General features: G+C 26.4%; 1 protein-coding gene across 1 annotated transcript; it reads left to right on the top strand.

Annotated features, from left to right (window-relative positions):
• Window positions 1-474: 474 nt before the first annotated feature.
• On the top strand, window positions 475-19,737 carry LOC150031551 (agamous-like MADS-box protein AGL80). Its single transcript, XM_090308876.1, has 2 exons — window positions 475-644; window positions 19,215-19,737. Exons 1-2 carry the CDS (start codon window positions 475-477, stop codon window positions 19,735-19,737), a joined length of 693 nt encoding a protein of 230 aa, XP_090165002.1.
• Window positions 19,738-20,296: the final 559 nt, after the last annotated feature.

The raw sequence follows: 20,296 nt of genomic DNA, 5'->3' as shown, positions 1-20,296 counted from the left end.
ATACTTGGTGATTAATATTTGGATGTATCCTATTTCTATGCATCTCACTTTCATCGCACACAATAAGAATTAAAATCTTTAAATAAAGATATAAAAAGAATTTATCACGTAACAAATTATGATAAGATAATTTGGTGGATGCACAAAGATAGATATAGACCCAGATATATCTGAGTAATTTTCATACTGATACAACTTTTCTAATCATATGGTAAACTGTGATTGGACTATTGGGTCAGAAAGATAGGTGGAATGCAGGATGCAGTGGGGTATTTTTCATCTTTAATTACCACTAGTCACTAAAGGACAAAAATGCCCCTAGTAATTCGTTTACCAAGAGAATAAAAAAACTTAGAAAAAGAAAAATAAAAATAAAAAGTTTAACCCCAAGGCTTATAAATAAACTCCATTGTTGCACCTTAAAATCAGAGTCCAGAAAGAACAAGAAGAACAAGAAAGACAGAGAGAGCCTCGATGACGAGGAAGAAAGTGAAGTTGGTTTGGATTGCCAGCGATAATGCAAGAAAAGCTAGTTTCAAGAAACGAAGGCTCGGATTGTTAAAGAAAGTAAGTGAACTCACCACTCTCTGCAGCGTTTTCGCCTTTGCCGTCGTCAATGGCCCCGACGAGGACCATCCCGTCATGTTGTTTTACTTTATTTGAAAGAGATAACAATTTAATAATTATTAAGAGAAAATTAATGATTATCTGTATATTATCCTTCTATGTTTATTAATATTGATAAATAGTTGATCATATGTAATACTTTCATTGACAATAATGATATGATATTTTAATAATTGACCTTCTAAATAAGTCAAAAATGACGTAAGTTACATATCTAGTGCGTCGGTTTCAAAAGATACGATAAGATCATTGATTTCATGATATTCAGATGTCACATGCAGAACACGACATCATACTTTAATAGAATATGTTTAATTAGATCACCAGGAGTGACATCGATAAAAATAGTAACCCGAAAAGCTAACAACTCAAAGCATTCACACTCTTAAAAGTTAAAACAAATATTCTTAATCATGAATATTTATGGAAATTAAAAATTTAGTCTCTTGATCTTTAGTATGTAACAATTTATGGTGTGTTTGGGGCGAAGACTATCCTAAGATTATAATAACTACTAAAGTAAATACTATTTTGTATTCCCCAATTAATTACAGTCAATATTATTTCTAAACCCTCATTTGCTATTGTATTTACTATTTGTTATGGCTTTTACTATTTAACATTTATATCTTTTTATTCATTGCTATAGTGTTTACTATTTCCTTCTCAAATTAAAATAGTTTACACTTCAAACACATAATATTATAACCCAAACTAATATAATCTATACCCCAAACACAAACTATTATAACTTAACTATAATAACCTAGAACTATAATAATCAACTCTTTGCCCCAAACGCCCCTTAGTCTATGCACTTTTAAATACATAACGATTGTGCAAGATACAGATGACATCATTACAAATTTCAAAATACAAGTACCAAATTATTATAAAACTAAAAATATAGAGACAAAATCATGAGGTGTTTTCAAATAAAGGAAAATGAACCAACTTATTTATAAATATAACAAAACGTTACTATCTGTCAATGATAGACTGCGAGATTGATGTCCATCGTGATCTGTCATCCATTGATATATGTCTATCGCGATCTATCACTGATAGACAGTAATATTTTGTTATACTAAAAATATTTTCAAGAGTTTTACCATTTAAAACAATTACCCTTAAGTTCATTACCCACTAAAATTTAGCAATTAAATTATTACTTTCATAAAATTCACTATCGTTTAATTGAGATAAAACCCTGCCTCCAAATTCACAAAAGGAAAGAAATCATATAACAAATCTCGATACATTTCATCACTAAAGAAGAGAAGATATTTTTAACCTTTGGTACTCATAGCCTTAAAATTATAAAAGATTAATGGCAATAAGAACAAAAGAAAAAGAGAAAAAGAAAAAAAGATTTTAAAATAATGATAATTTTTTCACATAAAAACAAAGAAAAGAAAAAAGCAACAGTTCAACCAATTGTCTCAAATATCAATGCAAAAACTAATAAAGATTAAGACATACTAATTTAAAGCAGTGAAACAAACTATGGTTTTACTTTAATAGGTTCAGATATGATTCTAACACCAAACATTTAATAGCAATAAATGTCTTTTCTAAACCAGCCACAACTCTAAATTCTCCTCCATTTTCCACCCTTAGTTTTTGTTTCTTCTTCTTTCTTTTTTTTTTTCTTTTTTTTATTTTTTTTTATCTTGTTTACTTGTTTACTTTGTATAAATCTACACCCACAAAAAAAAAATCAATTTATATTTTATTTTTTAAAATTAATAATTTGAGTTTAATAGTATTTTGGTCCAGAAGTTTTCCAACTTGACATTTTAACCTTTATTTTAATTTTTTTATATATTTTTTTTGCCTCATTTGTCTTTATTTGTTCAAGTACACACACATACATACATCCATACACACACACACACACATATACACACACACCTATACAGACATACATACATATACACACATACACATACATACATATATATATACACATACATATATATAACTTCTCCTTTCCATTTTCAGATGGAAAGTGAACAAAATGCTATATAAACTAAAATAGCTCAAAAAATAAAAAGTATAATTTATCTTTTTTTTTTTTTTAATAAATAAGTGTATTTGATATTGTTGAATGATATTCACTCAACACCATGTAGAGGTGAAAAGATTCAAAACTTTGGCTTCTTGACCAATAGTAGGTGTCCTAACTAGGTGAGCTATTTACATGTTTAACAGATGTTCGTGGGATGAGGTGGAGGCAATGATAAGTTTCTCTAGTTTTGTCTCCATTCTCTAATTTATTCTTCATTCCACGAAAGTTTTCGTTTACTTCAATAGATTTCTTGTGAAAAAATTATGGAAATCGTGTTCTCCGCAAAGAATTGTTGGTCATTCAGTTTTGTTAATAAAAAAATTAAATGAAAATGTTTTGGATTTTTTTCCATGAAAACTCCCTATTTAAATGCTTAATTTCCGATAAAAAAAAAAAAATCATGAACATTGTAAAAGAAACCAAATAACACTTCATAAGCATATCAAATTAGTTGGTCTCATAACTTTTTTTTTCTATTTATGTATTATAAAATGGTGAAAACATTATTGTCAATAGAAAGTTATCAAATATATTGTAAATAAATCAATATATGGCGAAACTAGCTATAGAATACAATACTATAGGATTAGGAATTTCTACAAATTAATTGGCTAGGGTTAAAATAGATTTATTTTATCAAATAATATATAATTAAAAAAATAATGTATTTGTAGTTTTAGCATATAATTAAGCATATGTTCTTTTTTTTTTTTATTATTATTATTATTATTATTATTATTATTAAGCATATGAATATCATATTTGAACATGACAGTTTTTGTGGCTTCTCATGATTGATTATTTTGTATTTTTATAAATTTTAGTTGATATAAATATAAAAAAAATTCTTTGGTTTTTTTTTTATAATATTCAACATCTAAAAGGTGAGGTTTTGACATTTTGGTTGAGATTATATATATATATATAAATAAATTATAGCAAAATAAATTAAAGTCAATAATAAATGATTTTTAAAAATTTGTTAAGGTTTAAAAGGGTAAAGGGTATTGATAATGAGAGAAAATATATGCATGTAAGAAACAACTAAATTAGAGGAAATAAATAAATAATAAAAAATAGGGTAAAGTCAATAGATTATGAAAATGCATATAAATGAATATGATCGGTTTGTTAAGACCCATAATCAAATCAAGGAGTTAAAGAATTAGAATGATTTGAATTATTTTTTTTAAAAGTGCTTAATGTTTAAGAAAAAATAATTTTTATTAGGTGCAAAAGCATGTTTTAAGACTTTTTTTTTCCTCACTTATTTGTTTTTATGATGAAGTTTGAGAAAGTTAAAATCATCTTTGAGATAAATTTTTGAAATAGAAGAAAAATGAGTTTGGTGAACATGACTCAACAGCAGAAAAATTCTATTTTTTTTTTTTTTAAATTTTAGAGTTGAAGATTAGAGTCCTCCACTCCACATATTATAATTATTTAAATGATTTTATAAAATTATTTTTTGTGATGAGTCATTTTAATGTTTTCATCTTAAAAAGTAATCAAATGTGATTTTGAATTATTGGCATTTAGTTTTAAAATTTGTTTTATAATCTTCACATCACTCCCAAAAAAAATCTAAGAAATTAGTATTTTTTTCACGTTCTTCTTGGTCAATCACTTGACCGAAAAATCAATCTTCATTGACTAGAAATTATTAAGGCAAATGATAACTATTTACATTTTATGTTAAATTTTGATTTTTAAGAATTAAACTTACAGAACTACTTTTATTCATTGATTTCTTTGTTTGCTTTATTTACTTTTTAGTATTGTTTTAAGAAATCAAGTCAAATTTTAAAAATTAAAACAGAAATATATATTTTTTAAAATAATTTTGTTAACAATTAAAATATTTTGTTGTTGTTGGAAAAAACTAAAACTATGATAGAGAAATTTGAAGAAAACGAGTCTAACTTTTAAAAAATTAAATAGTTATCGAACGAGGTCTAAATAACTGTGGGCTTTACCTATATACACCATTACCAAACAATCACTATTTTAAAACATACGTAATTTCGAACATTCTAAAATTTCTTCCAAACGTATTCATTAGAAAATATTCCTAATTTGTCACCAAATATAAACTTGCCGATAGTTGGGAGAAAGTGAATCTATTGAAATATTTGCTTTCCTGTTGCGCATTGGGATTGGTCTTTTGATCTCGTTCTTTGCTTTCCTCTTGTTGGAGGAGAAATTTCAGATCAACCACGGACCGCCACGTCATTTTTTTTAATTTTTTTTTTATAAATAAGTGTATTTGATATTGTTGAATGATATTCACTCAACACCATGTAGAGGTGAAAAGATTCAAAACTTTGGCTTCTTGACCAATAGTAGGTGTCCTAACTAGGTGAGCTATTCACATGTTTAACAGATGTTCGTGGGATGAGGTGGAGGCAATAATAAGCTTCTCTAGTCTTGTCTCCATTCTCTAATTTATTCTTCATTCCACGAAAGTTTTCGTTTACTTCAATAGATTTCTTGTGAAAATTTATAGAAATCGTGTTCTCCGCAAAGAATTGTTGGCCATTCAGTTTTGTTAATAAAAAAATTCAATGAAAATGTTTTGGATTTTTTCCCCATGAAAACTCTCTATTTAAATGCTTAATTTTCGATAAAAAAAATCATGAACATTGTAAAAGAAACCAAATAACACTTCATAAGCATATCAAATTAGTTGGTCTCATAACATTGTTTTTTCTTTTTATGTATTATAAAATGGTGACAACATTATTGTCAATAGAAAGTTATCAAATATATTGTAAATAAATCAATATATGGCGAAACTAGCTATAGAATACAATACTATAGGATTAGGAATTTCTAAAAATTAATTGGCTAGGGTTAAAATAGATTTATTTTATCAAATAATATATAATTAAAAAAATAATGTATTTGTAGTTTTAGATATAATTAAGCATATGTTCTTTTTATTATTATTATTCTTATTAAACATATGAATATCATATTTGAACATGACAAAGTTTTTGTGGCTTCTCATAATTTATTATTTTGTATTTTTATAAATTTTAGTGATATAAATATAAAAAAAATCTTTGGTTTTTTTTTTTTTTTTTAATATTCAACATCTGAAAGGTGAGATTTTGACATTTTGGTTGAAATTATATATATATATAAATAAATTATAGCAAAATAAATTAAATTATGTCAATTTTGTTGAGTTAGAAACTCTATGGGTCTCAAAGTTTATTATGCTGAGATAATATACCGATTCATTAGTGTCATTGTTAATATCCATTCATATATTATATTTATAAATCTATCCTATATATGAAAAAAATGTTATTAGGAAAAACTCTTTACCTATACATTTTGCATTTATATTTTTAGTAAATTTATGAAAATTAAAGATTTAAATAGGTATAATTTAAGGGACGTAAAATGAAAATTTCTGAAAAATGGATTAAAGACAACATGATCTCCCATGTTTCTTGAATAGCTTGCCTCACACACATATGTATAGATTTAAAAATCTTTCACGTGGTCTGTCGTGCATGCAATTCCGAACACCGGCGAGATTGTGAGAGTTGTATTGTAACATTTTGGATTTAATTATTCTTCTTTTGGCTTATTCTTCAAAAGAATTTGAGGAATATTATTTTTAAATAATAATATGGGTAATTTGAAATTATCATATATATATATATATATAAGAGAAAAAGAAAATGTAATAATAGATTATAAAGAAATTTAAAAAAAATAATAATTGTTTCACATAAAAACAAAGGAAAGAAAAAAGCAACGTTCATCAACCAATTGTCTCAAATACCAATGCAAACTATCTCAAATATCAATGCAAACTGCTTATGTAACCGTAATTCTCATTTCACACCTAATATAGTATATAAATATATATTTTTGGAATAATAAATAATAATAAAGTTTTTTTTAGTCAAAATGACAACTAAGAATGATAAAGTAATATTTAATTTTGGGTTAATTGCTATATAACTACCCCTACTACTCTAGGATTTCCTTTTGACAACTCATTTTAACATTCACTAATCAAAATTCGAATGTTGACCGACAAAAATATAAATTTTTATTACGAAAATAAATTGTTTAAAGTTCATTTTTTTCATAACTTCTTTGTAGGGTATGAATTTTTATTCTATTTCTTTCTTCTTTTTTTTTTTTTCAAGTAAGGTTTGGTAGATTTAGTGATTTCTCTAAAGGTGTTTAATTATATAGGCTACACAACTTTTGCTTATAATTAAACATCAAATTTAGGTTTTGGTTAATAATTTGTTTGTTTTGGATTTTGGGCTTTGAAAATTGCATTTGTTTTCTCCAAATCTTTTTACAGTAATTGGGCCTAAAGATCACGCTTAAGTCCAATTAATTAAGCCCAAAGGCCAGACTCAAGTCCAATTAAATTAGGCCCAAAGGTTAGGCCCAAACCCATGAAGCCCATTAGGGAGCTCTATAAATTGAGAAGCTCCCTCATTTGCAAAGGTCAGCATTTCTACATTTCGAGAGCCAGAGATAATTCATCAACACTCAATAAAGACCTACAGCTACACTCCAGCAAGCAGCATGTTCGTAACTCCAACTGGGTCAAATTACTATTTTACCCTTGTGTTACCTCTGACTCCTTAAGTACCAGTGCTCCTCTAATGAACAACATGTTTATGATCCAACCAATAAATAGAAATCCTTTTCGAGTCAATGAGAGGGTATGGCCCTTTGTTCAAGTCTTGGAGACACCACTTGAGGGAACACTCATCTACTTAATCTCAAAGAGGTAATAAGTGAATTACATCTTGTATTATTATGTTCCCAACTCCCCACTCGGTCTCATCCCAAAATGATAGGCATATTGGGTCAGCGAACTGGCCACCCTCACCCATGTAAATCAAATGACAATCCCTCACAAAAAGAAGTTCATAATATACTCGGGATTAAGACTAAGTCGCCTAGGTCAACTTTCCCTAATTTCTTTATGATGATTTTCATCTATCTTATAAAATATACAGATTCATGGTTAACTTTCTAAAACAATTTTTTAAAAAAGAAATAAACTTTTCTGTTTTTGATTTTAAAGTAGATAACAAAAATAAAGAAAGAAATAAGTGGAAGTAGCGTTTCATTTGATTTTCAAAATCTAAGAATTCAATAAATAAATAAATAACCAAAACCCTTTTTTCATACCAATTTGATTTTGGATCTTTCATTTTTTACAATTAAGATTAGTAAACATTCTTCTACATATTAATTTCTTTGTTTTGTTATTTAACTTCAAAAAAAAAAAAAAACTAAGCCGATTAGAAAAAGAAAAAAGATTAACACCTACCAATTTAATTTATAATTTTTTAAAAAAATTAAATTTAATAAATACTTTTCTACCCATTGATTTTTTTTTTTTTGTTATTTAAATTTAAAAAATGGTTGTTTTCAAATATATAAAAATAAATTAAAATATTTACAAAATATAGAAAAATTTTAGAACTATCAATGATAGATGCTGATAGACTTCTATCTGTGTCTATTAGTGACATTGATAGATTCGTCTATCAATGTCACTGATAGACACTGATAAATGTCAACAGTATCTATCAGCAATTTTGTTCCATCTCGTAAATACTTTCAACAATTTTACAATTTGAAATAATTTTCTTTTAAAAATAAGCTAAGCCAATTTTTTAAAAATAATAAATGATTTTTAAAAATTTGTTAAGGTTTAAAAGGGTAAAGGGTATTGAGAATGAGAGAAAATATATGCATGTAAGAAACAACTAAATTAGAGGAAATAAATAAATAATAAAAAATAGGGTAAAGTCAATAGATTATGAAAATGCATATGAATGAATATGATCGGTTTGTTAAGACCGATAATCAAATCAAGGAGTTAAAGAATTAGAATGATTTGAATTATTTTTTTTAAAAGTGTTTAATGTTTAAGAAAAAATAATTTTTATTAGGTGTAAAAGCATGTTTTAAGACTTTTTTTTCCTCACTTATTTGTTTTTATGATGAAGTTTGAGAAAGTTAAAATCATCTTTGAGATAAATTTTTGAAATAGAAGAAAAATGAGTTTGGTGAACATGACTCAACAGCATAAAAATTCTATTTTTTTTTTTTTTAATTTTAGAGTTGAAGATTAGAGTCCTCACTCCACATATTATAATTATTTAAATGATTTTATAAAATTATTTTTTGTGATGAGTCATTTTAATGTTTTCATCTTAAAAAGTAATCAAATGTGATTTTGAATTATTGGCATTTAGTTTTAAAATTGGTTTTATAATCTTCACATCACTCCCAAAAAAATCTAAGAAATTAGTATTTTTTTCACGTTCTTCTTGGTCAATCACTTGACCGAAAAATCGATCTTCATTGACTAGAAATTATTAAGGCAAATGATAACTATTTACATTTTATGTTAAATTTTGATTTTTAAGAATTAAACTTACATAACTACTTTTATTCATTGATTTCTTTGTTTGCTTTATTTACTTTCTAGTATTGTTTTAAGAAATCAAGTCAAATTTAAAAAATTAAAACAGAAATATATATTTTTTAAAATAATTTTGTTAACAATTCAAATATTTTGTTGTTGTTGGAAAAAACTAAAACTATGATAAAGAAATTTGAAGAAAACGAGTCTAACTTTTAAAAAATTAAATAGTTATCGAACGAGGTCTAAATAACTGTGGGCTTTACCTATATACACCATTACCAAACAATCACTATTTTAAAACATACGTAATTTCGAACATTCTAAAATTTCTTCCAAACGTATTCATTAGAAAATATTCCTAATTTGTCACCAAATATAAACTTGCCGATAGTTGGGAGAAAGTGAATCTATTGAAAATAGATTTAAAAAATGGTCTATTAATTTTAATATAATTATGTAGATAAAACATCAATTACCATTTTTAAAATCGATTATGGATAATCTAGACCCTACCATTGTCTAACGAAAAGGGTAAAATAAAAAAATAAAAAAGCAAAGAAAGAGAAGATAAGGATGTGTTGGAAGTTGAAGATAAGATTAGAGAGCATAAAATTCACAAAAGAGAAGAGTATTTGAACAAAGCTAATATTGTTTTTTTCTAATTCAGCTACAAATGGTGGGCCCACTATGGTAAAAACAAATTAATTGTCCCTTTCATTGGGTATTGTTTGTCTTGTTACAACACTAGGGTCGTGATTAAACCATGGGGATATAAATGTTACAAGTTTTACTTTATGAATTCTTTATTTTAATGTTTAAACACACACACACACACCTATATATATATTGGTCTAAGTTATTTTCTTAATCTTTGGATTTTCGAACTCTATGATTTTAAGGTCCGATGGATGGATGACCTAAAATTGAAGTGAAAATACGATTGTATGTCTTATTTTTCAAAATTAGGGGTTTTTGACATTTTGCTTACATCATATTCGTGTGAAATTATTAAAATGGAATCTTGCGCATGTGGATTGGTCTTTTGATCTCGTTCTTTGCTTTCCTCTTGTTGGAGGAGAAATTTCAGATCAACCACGGACCGCCACGTCATTTTTTTTTTTTTTTTATAAATAAGTGTATTTGATATTGTTGAATGATATTCACTCAACACCATGTGGAGGTGAAAAGATTCAAAACTTTGGCTTCTTGACCAATAGTAGGTGTCCTAACTAGGTGAGCTATTCACATGTTTAACAGATGTTCGTGGGATGAGGTGGAGGCAATAATAAGCTTCTCTAGTCTTGTCTCCATTCTCTAATTTATTCTTCATTCCACGAAAGTTTTCGTTTACTTCAATAGATTTCTTGTGAAAAATTTATAGAAATCGTGTTCTCCGCAAAGAATTGTTGGCCATTCAGTTTTGTTAATAAAAAAATTCAATGAAAATGTTTTGGATTTTTTTCCCATGAAAACTCTCTATTTAAATGCTTAATTTTCGATAAAAAAAATCATGAACATTGTAAAAGAAACCAAATAACACTTCATAAGCATATCAAATTAGTTGGTCTCATAACATTTTTTTTTCTTTTTATGTATTATAAAATGGTGACAACATTATTGTCAATAGAAGGTTATCAAATATATTGTAAATAAATCAATATATGGCGAAACTAGCTATAGAATACAATACTATAGGATTAGGAATTTCTACAAATTAATTGGCTAGGGTTAAAATAGATTTATTTTATCAAATAATATATAATTAAAAAAATAATGTATTTGTAGTTTTAGCATATAATTAAGCATATGTTCTTTTTATTATTATTATTATTAAACATATGAATATCATATTTGAACATGACAGTTTTTGTGGCTTCTCATAATTTATTATTTTGTATTTTTATAAATTTTAGTTGATATAAATATAAAAAAAATCTTTGGTTTTTTTTTTTTTTAATATTCAACATCTGAAAGGTGAGATTTTGACATTTTGGTTGAAATTATATATATATATATATATATATAATTAAATTATAGCAAAATAAATTAAATTATGTCAATTTTGTTGAGTTAGAAACTTTATATTTTATTTTATGTTATAACGAATTGGTCTCAAAGTTTATTATGCTGAGATAATATACCGATTCATTAGTGTCATTGTTAATATCCATTCATATATTATATTTATAAATCTATCCTATATATGAAAAAAATGTTATTAGGAGAAACTCTTTACCTATACATTTTGCCTTTATATTTTTAGTAAATTTATGAAAATTAAAGATTTAAATAGGTATAATTTAAGGGATGTAAAATGAAAATTTCTGAAAAATGGATTAAAGACAACATGATCTCACATGTTTCTTGAATAGCTTGCCTCACGCACATATGTATAGATTTAAAAATCTTCCACGTGGTCTGTCGTGCATGCAATTCCGAAAACCGGTGAGATTGTGAGAGTTGTATTGTAACATTTTGGATTTAATTATTCTTCTTTTGGCTTATTCTTCAAAAGAATTTGAGGAATATTATTTTTAAATAATAATATGGGTAATTTGAAATTATCATATATATATATATATATATAAGAGAAAAAGAAAATGTAATAATAGATTATAAAGAAATTTAAAAAAAATAATAATTGTTTCACATAAAAACAAAGGAAAGAAAAAAGCAACGTTCATCAACCAATTGTCTAAAATACCAATGCAAACTATCTCAAATATCAATGCAAACTGCTTATGTAACCGTAATTCTCATTTCACACCTAATATAGTATATAAATATATATTTTTGGAATAATAAATAATAATAAAGTTTTTTTTTAGTCAAAATGACAACTAAGAATGATAAAGTAATATTTAATTTTGGGTTAATTGCTATATAACTACCCCTACTACTCTAGGATTTCCTTTTGACAACTCATTTTAACATTCACTAATCAAAATTCGAATGTTGACCGACAAAAATATAAATTTTTATTACGAAAATAAATTGTTTAAAGTTCATTTTTTTCATAACTTCTTTGTAGGGTATGAATTTTTATTCTATTTCTTTCTTCTTTTTTTTTTTTCAAGTAAGGTTTGGTAGATTTAGTGATTTCTCTAAAGGTGTTTAATTATATAGGCTACACAACTTTTGCTTATAATTAAACATCAAATTTAGGTTTTGGTTAATAATTTGTTTGTTTTGGATTTTGGGCTTTGAAAATTGCATTTGTTTTCTCCAAATCTTTTTACAGTAATTGGGCCTAAAGATCACGCTTAAGTCCAATTAATTAAGCCCAAAGGCCAGACTCAAGTCCAATTAAATTAGGCCCAAAGGTTAGGCCCAAACCCATGAAGCCCATTAGGGAGCTCTATAAATTGAGAAGCTCCCTCATTTGCAAAGGTCAGCATTTCTACATTTCGAGAGCCATAGATAATTCATCAACACTCAATAAAGACAGCATGTTCGTAACTCCAACTGGGTCAAATTACTATTTTACCCTTGGGTTACCTCTGACTCTTTAAGTACCAGTGCTCCTCTAATGAACAACATGTTTATGATCCAACCAATAAATAGAAATGCTTTTCGAGTCAATGAGAGGGTATGGCCCTTTGTTCAAGTCCTGGAGACACCACTTGAGGGAACACTCATCTACTTAATCTCAAAGAGGTAATAAGTGAATTACATCTTGTATTATTATGTTCCCAACTCCCCACTCAGTCTCATCCCAAAATGATAGGCATATTGGGTCAGCGAACTGGCCACCCTCACCCATGTAAATCAAATGACAATCCCTCACAAAAAGGAGTTCATAATATACTCGGGATTAAGACTAAGTCGCCTAGGTCAACTTTCCCAAATTTCTTTATGATGATTTTCATCTATCTTGTAAAATATACAGATTCATGGTTAACTTTCTAAAACAATTTTTTAAAAAAGAAATAAACTTTTCTGTTTTTGATTTTAAAGTAGATAACAAAAATAAAGAAAGAAATAAGTGGAAGTAGCGTTTCATTTGATTTTCAAAATCTAAGAATTCAATAAAAAAATAAATAACCAAAACCCTTTTTTCATACCAATTTGATTTTGGATCTTTCATTTTTTACAATTAAGATTAGTAAACATTCTTCTACATATTAATTTCTTTGTTTTGTTATTTAACTTCAAAAAAAAAAAAAAAAACTAAGCCGATTAGAAAAAGAAAAAAGATTAAGACCTACCAATTTAATTTATAATTTTTTAAAAAAATTAAATTTAATAAATACTTTTCTACCCATTGATTTTTTTTTTTGTTATTTAAATTTAAAAAATGGTTGTTTTCAAATATATAAAAATAAATTAAAATATTTACAAAATATAGAAAAATTTTAGAACTATCAATGATAGATGCTGATAGACTTCTATCTGTGTCTATCAGTGACATTGATAGATTCGTCTATCAATGTCACTGATAGACACTTATAAATGTCAACCAGTATCTATCAGCAATTTTGTTCCATCTCGTAAATACTTTCAACAATTTTACAATTTGAAATAATTTTCTTTTAAAAATAAGCTAAGCCAATTTTTTAAAAATAATAAATGATTTTTAAAAATTTGTTAAGGTTTAAAAGGGTAAAGGGTATTGAGAATGAGAGAAAATATATGCATGTAAGAAACAACTAAATTAGAGGAAATAAATAAATAATAAAAAATAGGGTAAAGTCAATAGATTATGAAAATGCATATGAATGAATATGATCGGTTTGTTAAGACCCATAATCAAATCAAGGAGTTAAAGAATTAGAATGATTTGAATTATTTTTTTTAAAAGTGTTTAATGTTTAAGAAAAAATCATTTTTATTAGGTGTAAAAGCATGTTTTAAGACTTTTTTTTTCCTCACTTATTTGTTTTTATGATGAAGTTTGAGAAAGTTAAAATCATCTTTGAGATAAATTTTTGAAATAGAAGAAAAATGAGTTTGGTGAACATGACTCAACAGCATAAAAATTCTATTTTTTTTTTTTAATTTTAGAGTTGAACATTAGAGTCCTCCACTCCACATATTATAATTATTTAAATGATGTATAAACATATGTATTTAAATGATGTATAAATATATAATTAAAAAATAATGTATTTGTAGTTTTAGCATATAATTTAGCATATGTTCTTTTTATTATTATTATTATTATTATTATTATTATTATTAAACATATGAATATCATATTTGAACATGACAAAGTTTTTGTGGCTTCTCATAATTTATTATTTTGTCTTTTTATAAATTTTAGTTGATATAAATATAAAAAAAATCTTTGGTTTTTTTTTTTTTTTTTAATATTCAACATCTGAAAGGTGAGATTTTGACATTTTGGTTGAAATTATATATATATATATATAAATAAATTGTAGCAAAATAAATTAAATTATGTCAATTTTGTTGAGTTAGAAACTTTATGGGTCTCAAAGTTTATTATGCTGAGATAATATACCGATTCATTAGTGTCATTGTTAATATCCATTCATATATTATATTTATAAATCTATCCTATATATGAAAAAAATGTTATTAGGAGAAACTCTTTACCTATACATTTTGCCTTTATATTTTTAGTAAATTTATGAAAATTAAAGATTTAAATAGGTATAATTTAAGGGATGTAAAATGAAAATTTCTGAAAAATGGATTAAAGACAACATGATCTCACATGTTTCTTGAATAGCTTGCCTCACACACATATGTATAGATTTAAAAATCTTCCACGTGGTCTGTCGTGCATGCAATTCCGAAAACCGGTGAGATTGTGAGAGTTGTATTGTAACATTTTGGATTTAATTATTCTTCTTTTGGCTTATTCTTCAAAAGAATTTGAGGAATATTATTTTAAAATAATAATATGGGTAATTTGAAATTCTTCAAAAGTGTTTATTATATAAGAAAAAAATAATTTTCATTAGGTGTTAAAGCATGTTTTTAGACTTTTTACCTCACTTATTTGTTTTTATGATGAAGTTTGAGAAAGCTAAAATAATGTTTGAGATAAATTTTTGTTGAGTTAGAAACTTTATATTTTATTTTTTGTTATAATGAATGGGTCTCAAAGTTTGTTATGCCTAGAAGATATATTGATTCATTAGTGTCGTGTTAATATCCATTCATATATTACATTTATAAATTTATCAAATATATGAAAAAAAAAATGTTATTAGGAGAAACTCTTTACCTATACATATTGCCTTTATATTTTTAGTAAATTTATGTGTTACACTTTACCTATGGGAGTCAACTTTTCACGTGTAGTTGTTTATTTAAAGAATAATGAAGGAGACGTTTCAAATCTTCACAAAACATATTTTTTTTATAAAAAGAATTTAGGTCGAATAAGTACCATTGGTGCAAACTCTCTGAGATGGAATGCCATAATAAAATTTGTTAAATTGTCTAACTCTTAAAAATCAATGATAATTATTAAAACAAACTATATCATATTTATTTATTGCATGCCAAACAAAAACCAATTTTTCTTTTTAAATTAGAAAAGAAAACACTAAATTAAACTCTAAACAAAAATTATATCAATTTAAATCCTAAACTTTCGTAGATATATCAATTTTACACCCTTCATTACGTTCTTTCTAGGTAAATATCGTGTGATACATATATTTTATCAACTAAATTCCTAAACTTTCATAAACAAATCAATTTAGACTCTCATCTAAAACTTCTTTTGAAAAGTGTCCATGCATCAAGTTTAATCATCTATTTTATTAATTCAACATCTCGAAAAGTCTACACACGTATAAGAATGATGCATCGATAATTTTTAAATGTAATCTTAATAAAGAGTTAAATAATTGATTCACTTATAATAATTTAAAAGATAAATTTTTTAAAAAAAATTATATAATTCTTACAATATTTTTTAAATCAAATCTAAAAAGAGACGATTAATCGGTAAATTTATAAAATTCAAGATTTAAATAGGTATAATTTAAGGGATGTAAAATGAAAATTTCTCAAAAATGGATTATAGACAACATGATTTCACATTTTTCTTGAATAGCTAGCTTCACGCACATATGTATAGATTTAAAAATCTTCCACGTGGTCTGTCATGCATGCATTTTCGGAAACCGGTGAGACGTGAGACTGTGAGAGTTGTAATATTTTGGATTTAATTATTCTTTTTTTGGCTTATTTTTCAAAGGAATTTGAGGAATATTCTTTTTAAATAATAATATGGATAATTTGAAATTATCATATATATAAATATATATTTATTAAATCTGTGGATGGATGATGTTTTACTTTATTTGAAAGAGAAAATAATGGTATGAAACAAAATTTAATAATTATTAAGAAAAAAAATTAACGATTATCTATGTATTATCCTTACTATGTTTATTAATATTGAAATATATCATAAATATTTGATCATATGTATTACTTCCATCGACAATAATGATATGATATTTTCATAATTGACCTTCTAAACAAGTCAAAAATGACATAAATTACATATCTAGTACGTCAGTTCTGAAAGATACGATAAGAATGTTGATTTCATGATATTCAGATGTCACATGCAGAACACGACATCATACTATAATAGAATATGTTTAATCAGATTTCCAGAAGTGACATCGATAAAAATAGAAACCTTAAAATCTAACAACTCAAAGCATTCACACTCTTAAAAGTTAAAATAAATATTCTTAATCGTGAATATTTATGAAAAGTAACAATTTTGTCTCTTGATCTTTAGTATGTAACAATCAGGATGTGTTTGGAGGGAAGATTATCCTAAATTATGAAAGGTCTAAACTAATACAATCATTAACTTATGGTTTTGAGTCTTTTGACTAATATAACTACAAATTTTAGGAGTATATTGACTAACACATAAAAAGTTTAGGGATATATGTTATTTTTCTTTAGTACATCAAAAACTATATCAAGTGATGGATGGTAAAGAAAAGGAATTCAAATTTGGGTCAACAAAAGAAATAGTAAATTTTGAAGATTCATTTTGAAAAATAGCAAAAAAAAAAAAAAAATCAAAATTAGAAAATCGTAAAATGATTTTTTAAATTATTATTCGAAATTTTTAAATGACCAAAATACCATTATCATATAACAATTATGCAGTAATTCAAAAAATATTAAATTTACAACTGAAAAGAACTAAGATTTTGTTAAACTTTAAAAATAAAAACAACTAAGATTTTGTTAAGGTTAAAAATTAAAAAAAAAAAAATCAAACAAACAAAGATTTTATTAGCATTAAAAAAAATACAATAATTTTAGAACTCACAATCATAACAATCAATGTTTCATTCGAAAATTTAAAAGAGACTTTTTTTTTTTAATCAAACTTGAATTATAATAAAACACAGTTACACAAAAATACCTAATCATTAACCCATGGTACATAACCTTTTGAAAAGTAACTCTGCAAAAAAGTTTAAAATTATAAAAATAAACAATCATTAAATTGAGAAATATTATATTATCCTTAAATACTACTCCATATTTGTATATTTAAACAAATGAAAAATTAAGGTTATTTTATTTTTATTTTTAAAAATTAAGCTTATAAACACTACTTACATCTCCCAGTTTCATACATTGTGATCTAAATTTTGAAAACAATAAAGAGTAGTTCCTAAAAAATTGATTTTTTTTTGAAATTCGGCTAAAAATTCAACAGTATTTAAAAAAAGAAAGATGCAAATCATTATAAAAAATGTAGAGGAAATAAACTATGATAGTGTGGAAACATAATAAATAATAAAAAGGATAAGTGAATCTAGGCCATCAGTGAAGCTCCAGGACGACTTACGAAGCGTTTTGAGCTAAATATTTGAGATAATATTTTTAACTCAATTATAAACAACTTTGTAGAATGAAACTTTTTAAGATGAGGCCTGGAAATTGAGTTATATAATTTTGAAGGTTGAACTGAAAATTGTTGAACAAGCAGGCAGCTGCTTGAATTGGGGCCAATGATGAAGTTTTGAATCTCCAGATTAAACGACGAGGAATTGTGAGCTGAAATTTTAAAGTAATGTTGCTAACTCAATTCTAAACATGTTTGTAGAAGGAAGTTTCTTCAGAAGAGGGCTGGATTTTGAGTTATGAATTTTTGAAGTTGTCACAGAGGATCTGGGCATAAGCAGACCGCTACTTAGGAAGATGCTTAGGCAGCTCAAGAGCGAGAGCGAGAGGTGGATCTCGCTAGGGACGGGAATCTCGCTGGTTTGCACTGGATCTCGCTGGTTTTGCATTAAAACTCGCTGGAAAGTGCCAAATCTCGCTGGGAAGGGTAAATCTCGCTCATAGGGATGATCTCGCTCATGATGATTTTCTCGCTAGTCATGCTGATTTTGTTGATAAAAGTTCCATTAGTAAATGAACTATTTGAGGTATTTTGATAAGAGACGTATAACCCGTTAAGAGGCCAACGAGCTGTGATGACTTACTGTTTTAATGATTTAGAAACTACGATTTCTTGAAGATATTTATTAAAGAAAAAGCAACAGTTCATCTCAAATATCAATTCAAACGGTTACATGTAATTCCCATTTCACACCTAATATAATATATAAATATATATTTTTGGAATAATAAGTTTTTTCTTTCTAGTCAAAATGACAACTAAGATGATAAAGTAGTATTTAATTTTGGGTTAATTGCTATATAACTACCCCCACTATTCCAGATTTTCCTTTTGACAACTCATCTTCATTCACCAATCACAATTCCAATGTTGACTCACAAAAATATGAATTTTTATTTCGAAAATAAATTGTTTAAAGTTCTTTTTTTTTTTTTTTTTAAACTTTGTATGGTTTGAATATTTATAGCTTTTGTGATATATTCTATTTCTTTTTCTTTTTTTTTTTTCAAGTAAGGTTTGGTAGATTTAATGATTTCTCTAAAGGAGTTTAATTATATAGGCTACACAAATTTTGCTTATAATTAAACATCAAATTTAGGTTTTGGTTATTAATTAGTTTGTTTTGGATTTTGGGCTTTGAAAATTGTGTTTGTTTTCTCCTAATCTTTTTACAGTAATTTTCATCTATCCTAAAGAAAAATTTACATTCATAGCCAACTTTGTGTAGCTCACTCTATCATCCAACTAAAGAAACTCATCAAGAAGAATCAAGAACTCGAACTTGATCTTCTGATGCATCAATTGCATCAAGGTCATCATATTTCCCAACTCATCAATGGGGAATTGCTCGCATTGTTCTGGATGGTCGGAGAGAGAATAAGAGACTGCCAAAAACGAATCGAGTATCATCAACAGGTTCATCGTCTTCCTCCTCCTACTGAATTTGTTCCTTCTAACTCTCATCTGCTTGAAATAGGGAGCAATGAGATGGATCTTGTTGATAATGGAAGGAATTTGATGGATCAATGGTTTATTGATATGTTGATGAATTCGAATGATAAAATTGGGGGAAGTAGTAGCAATATGGCAGGGGAGTTAAGGTTTGTTCAATCAGAAGTGAATATGGGCGATTTGATGAATGGAGAAAATTTGATGGTGGGAATCAGCGAATTAGGCGGAACGGAAACGATTATTGTTGAAGGAGATGGCGATGAGAACATTTTATTATCGGAGTGAAATTTTGGGGTAAATGACAATTCTGGAATGTGTGAGATTGAGAAGCTTGTGAACGACATTAATGGCGTTGGTGTTGAGGCTACTGTTAGTCATATGGATTTCACTCACCAAGCGGGTTTTGGAATCGGTGGTGACGTCAATGGTGGAGACCCTATGGGGAGTTTGTACTCCGATGCCTGCTACTACGGCGACAGTGGTGGTGTAAGGATTGATGTGAATGATGATGTAGAGATGTTGCTTCAAGGATTGTTTGAAAGTGAAATAAGCTGCAACAATGGAAATGGAAATGGAGATGAAATTCAACATGGAAATGGAAATGAGAATCAGAATAATGAAGGTGAAGACGTTGAATATGATCTTCTAAGTAAGGAATGGCAAAACAAATTTACTCCATGATTGCTTCTTCTTAATTAAGTTCTAAATAATGGAGGAATTTGAGGGTTACTCCAATTTTCTCTCTCTATATATATAAAAATATTATGATGGCATGAATTATGATCTAGTGTCTAAAGAAAATAGAATAATGTGTTAGTTTCTTATGAGTAGTTAAAATCTAGTT

The sequence above is a fragment of the Benincasa hispida genome, unplaced genomic scaffold (genome assembly GCF_027475165.1).
Source record: "Benincasa hispida cultivar pf3 unplaced genomic scaffold, pf3_genome.v1.1 HicScf114, whole genome shotgun sequence".
NCBI lineage: Eukaryota > Viridiplantae > Streptophyta > Magnoliopsida > Cucurbitales > Cucurbitaceae > Benincasa > Benincasa hispida.
This window is presented reverse-complemented; position numbering and strand designations above follow the sequence as displayed.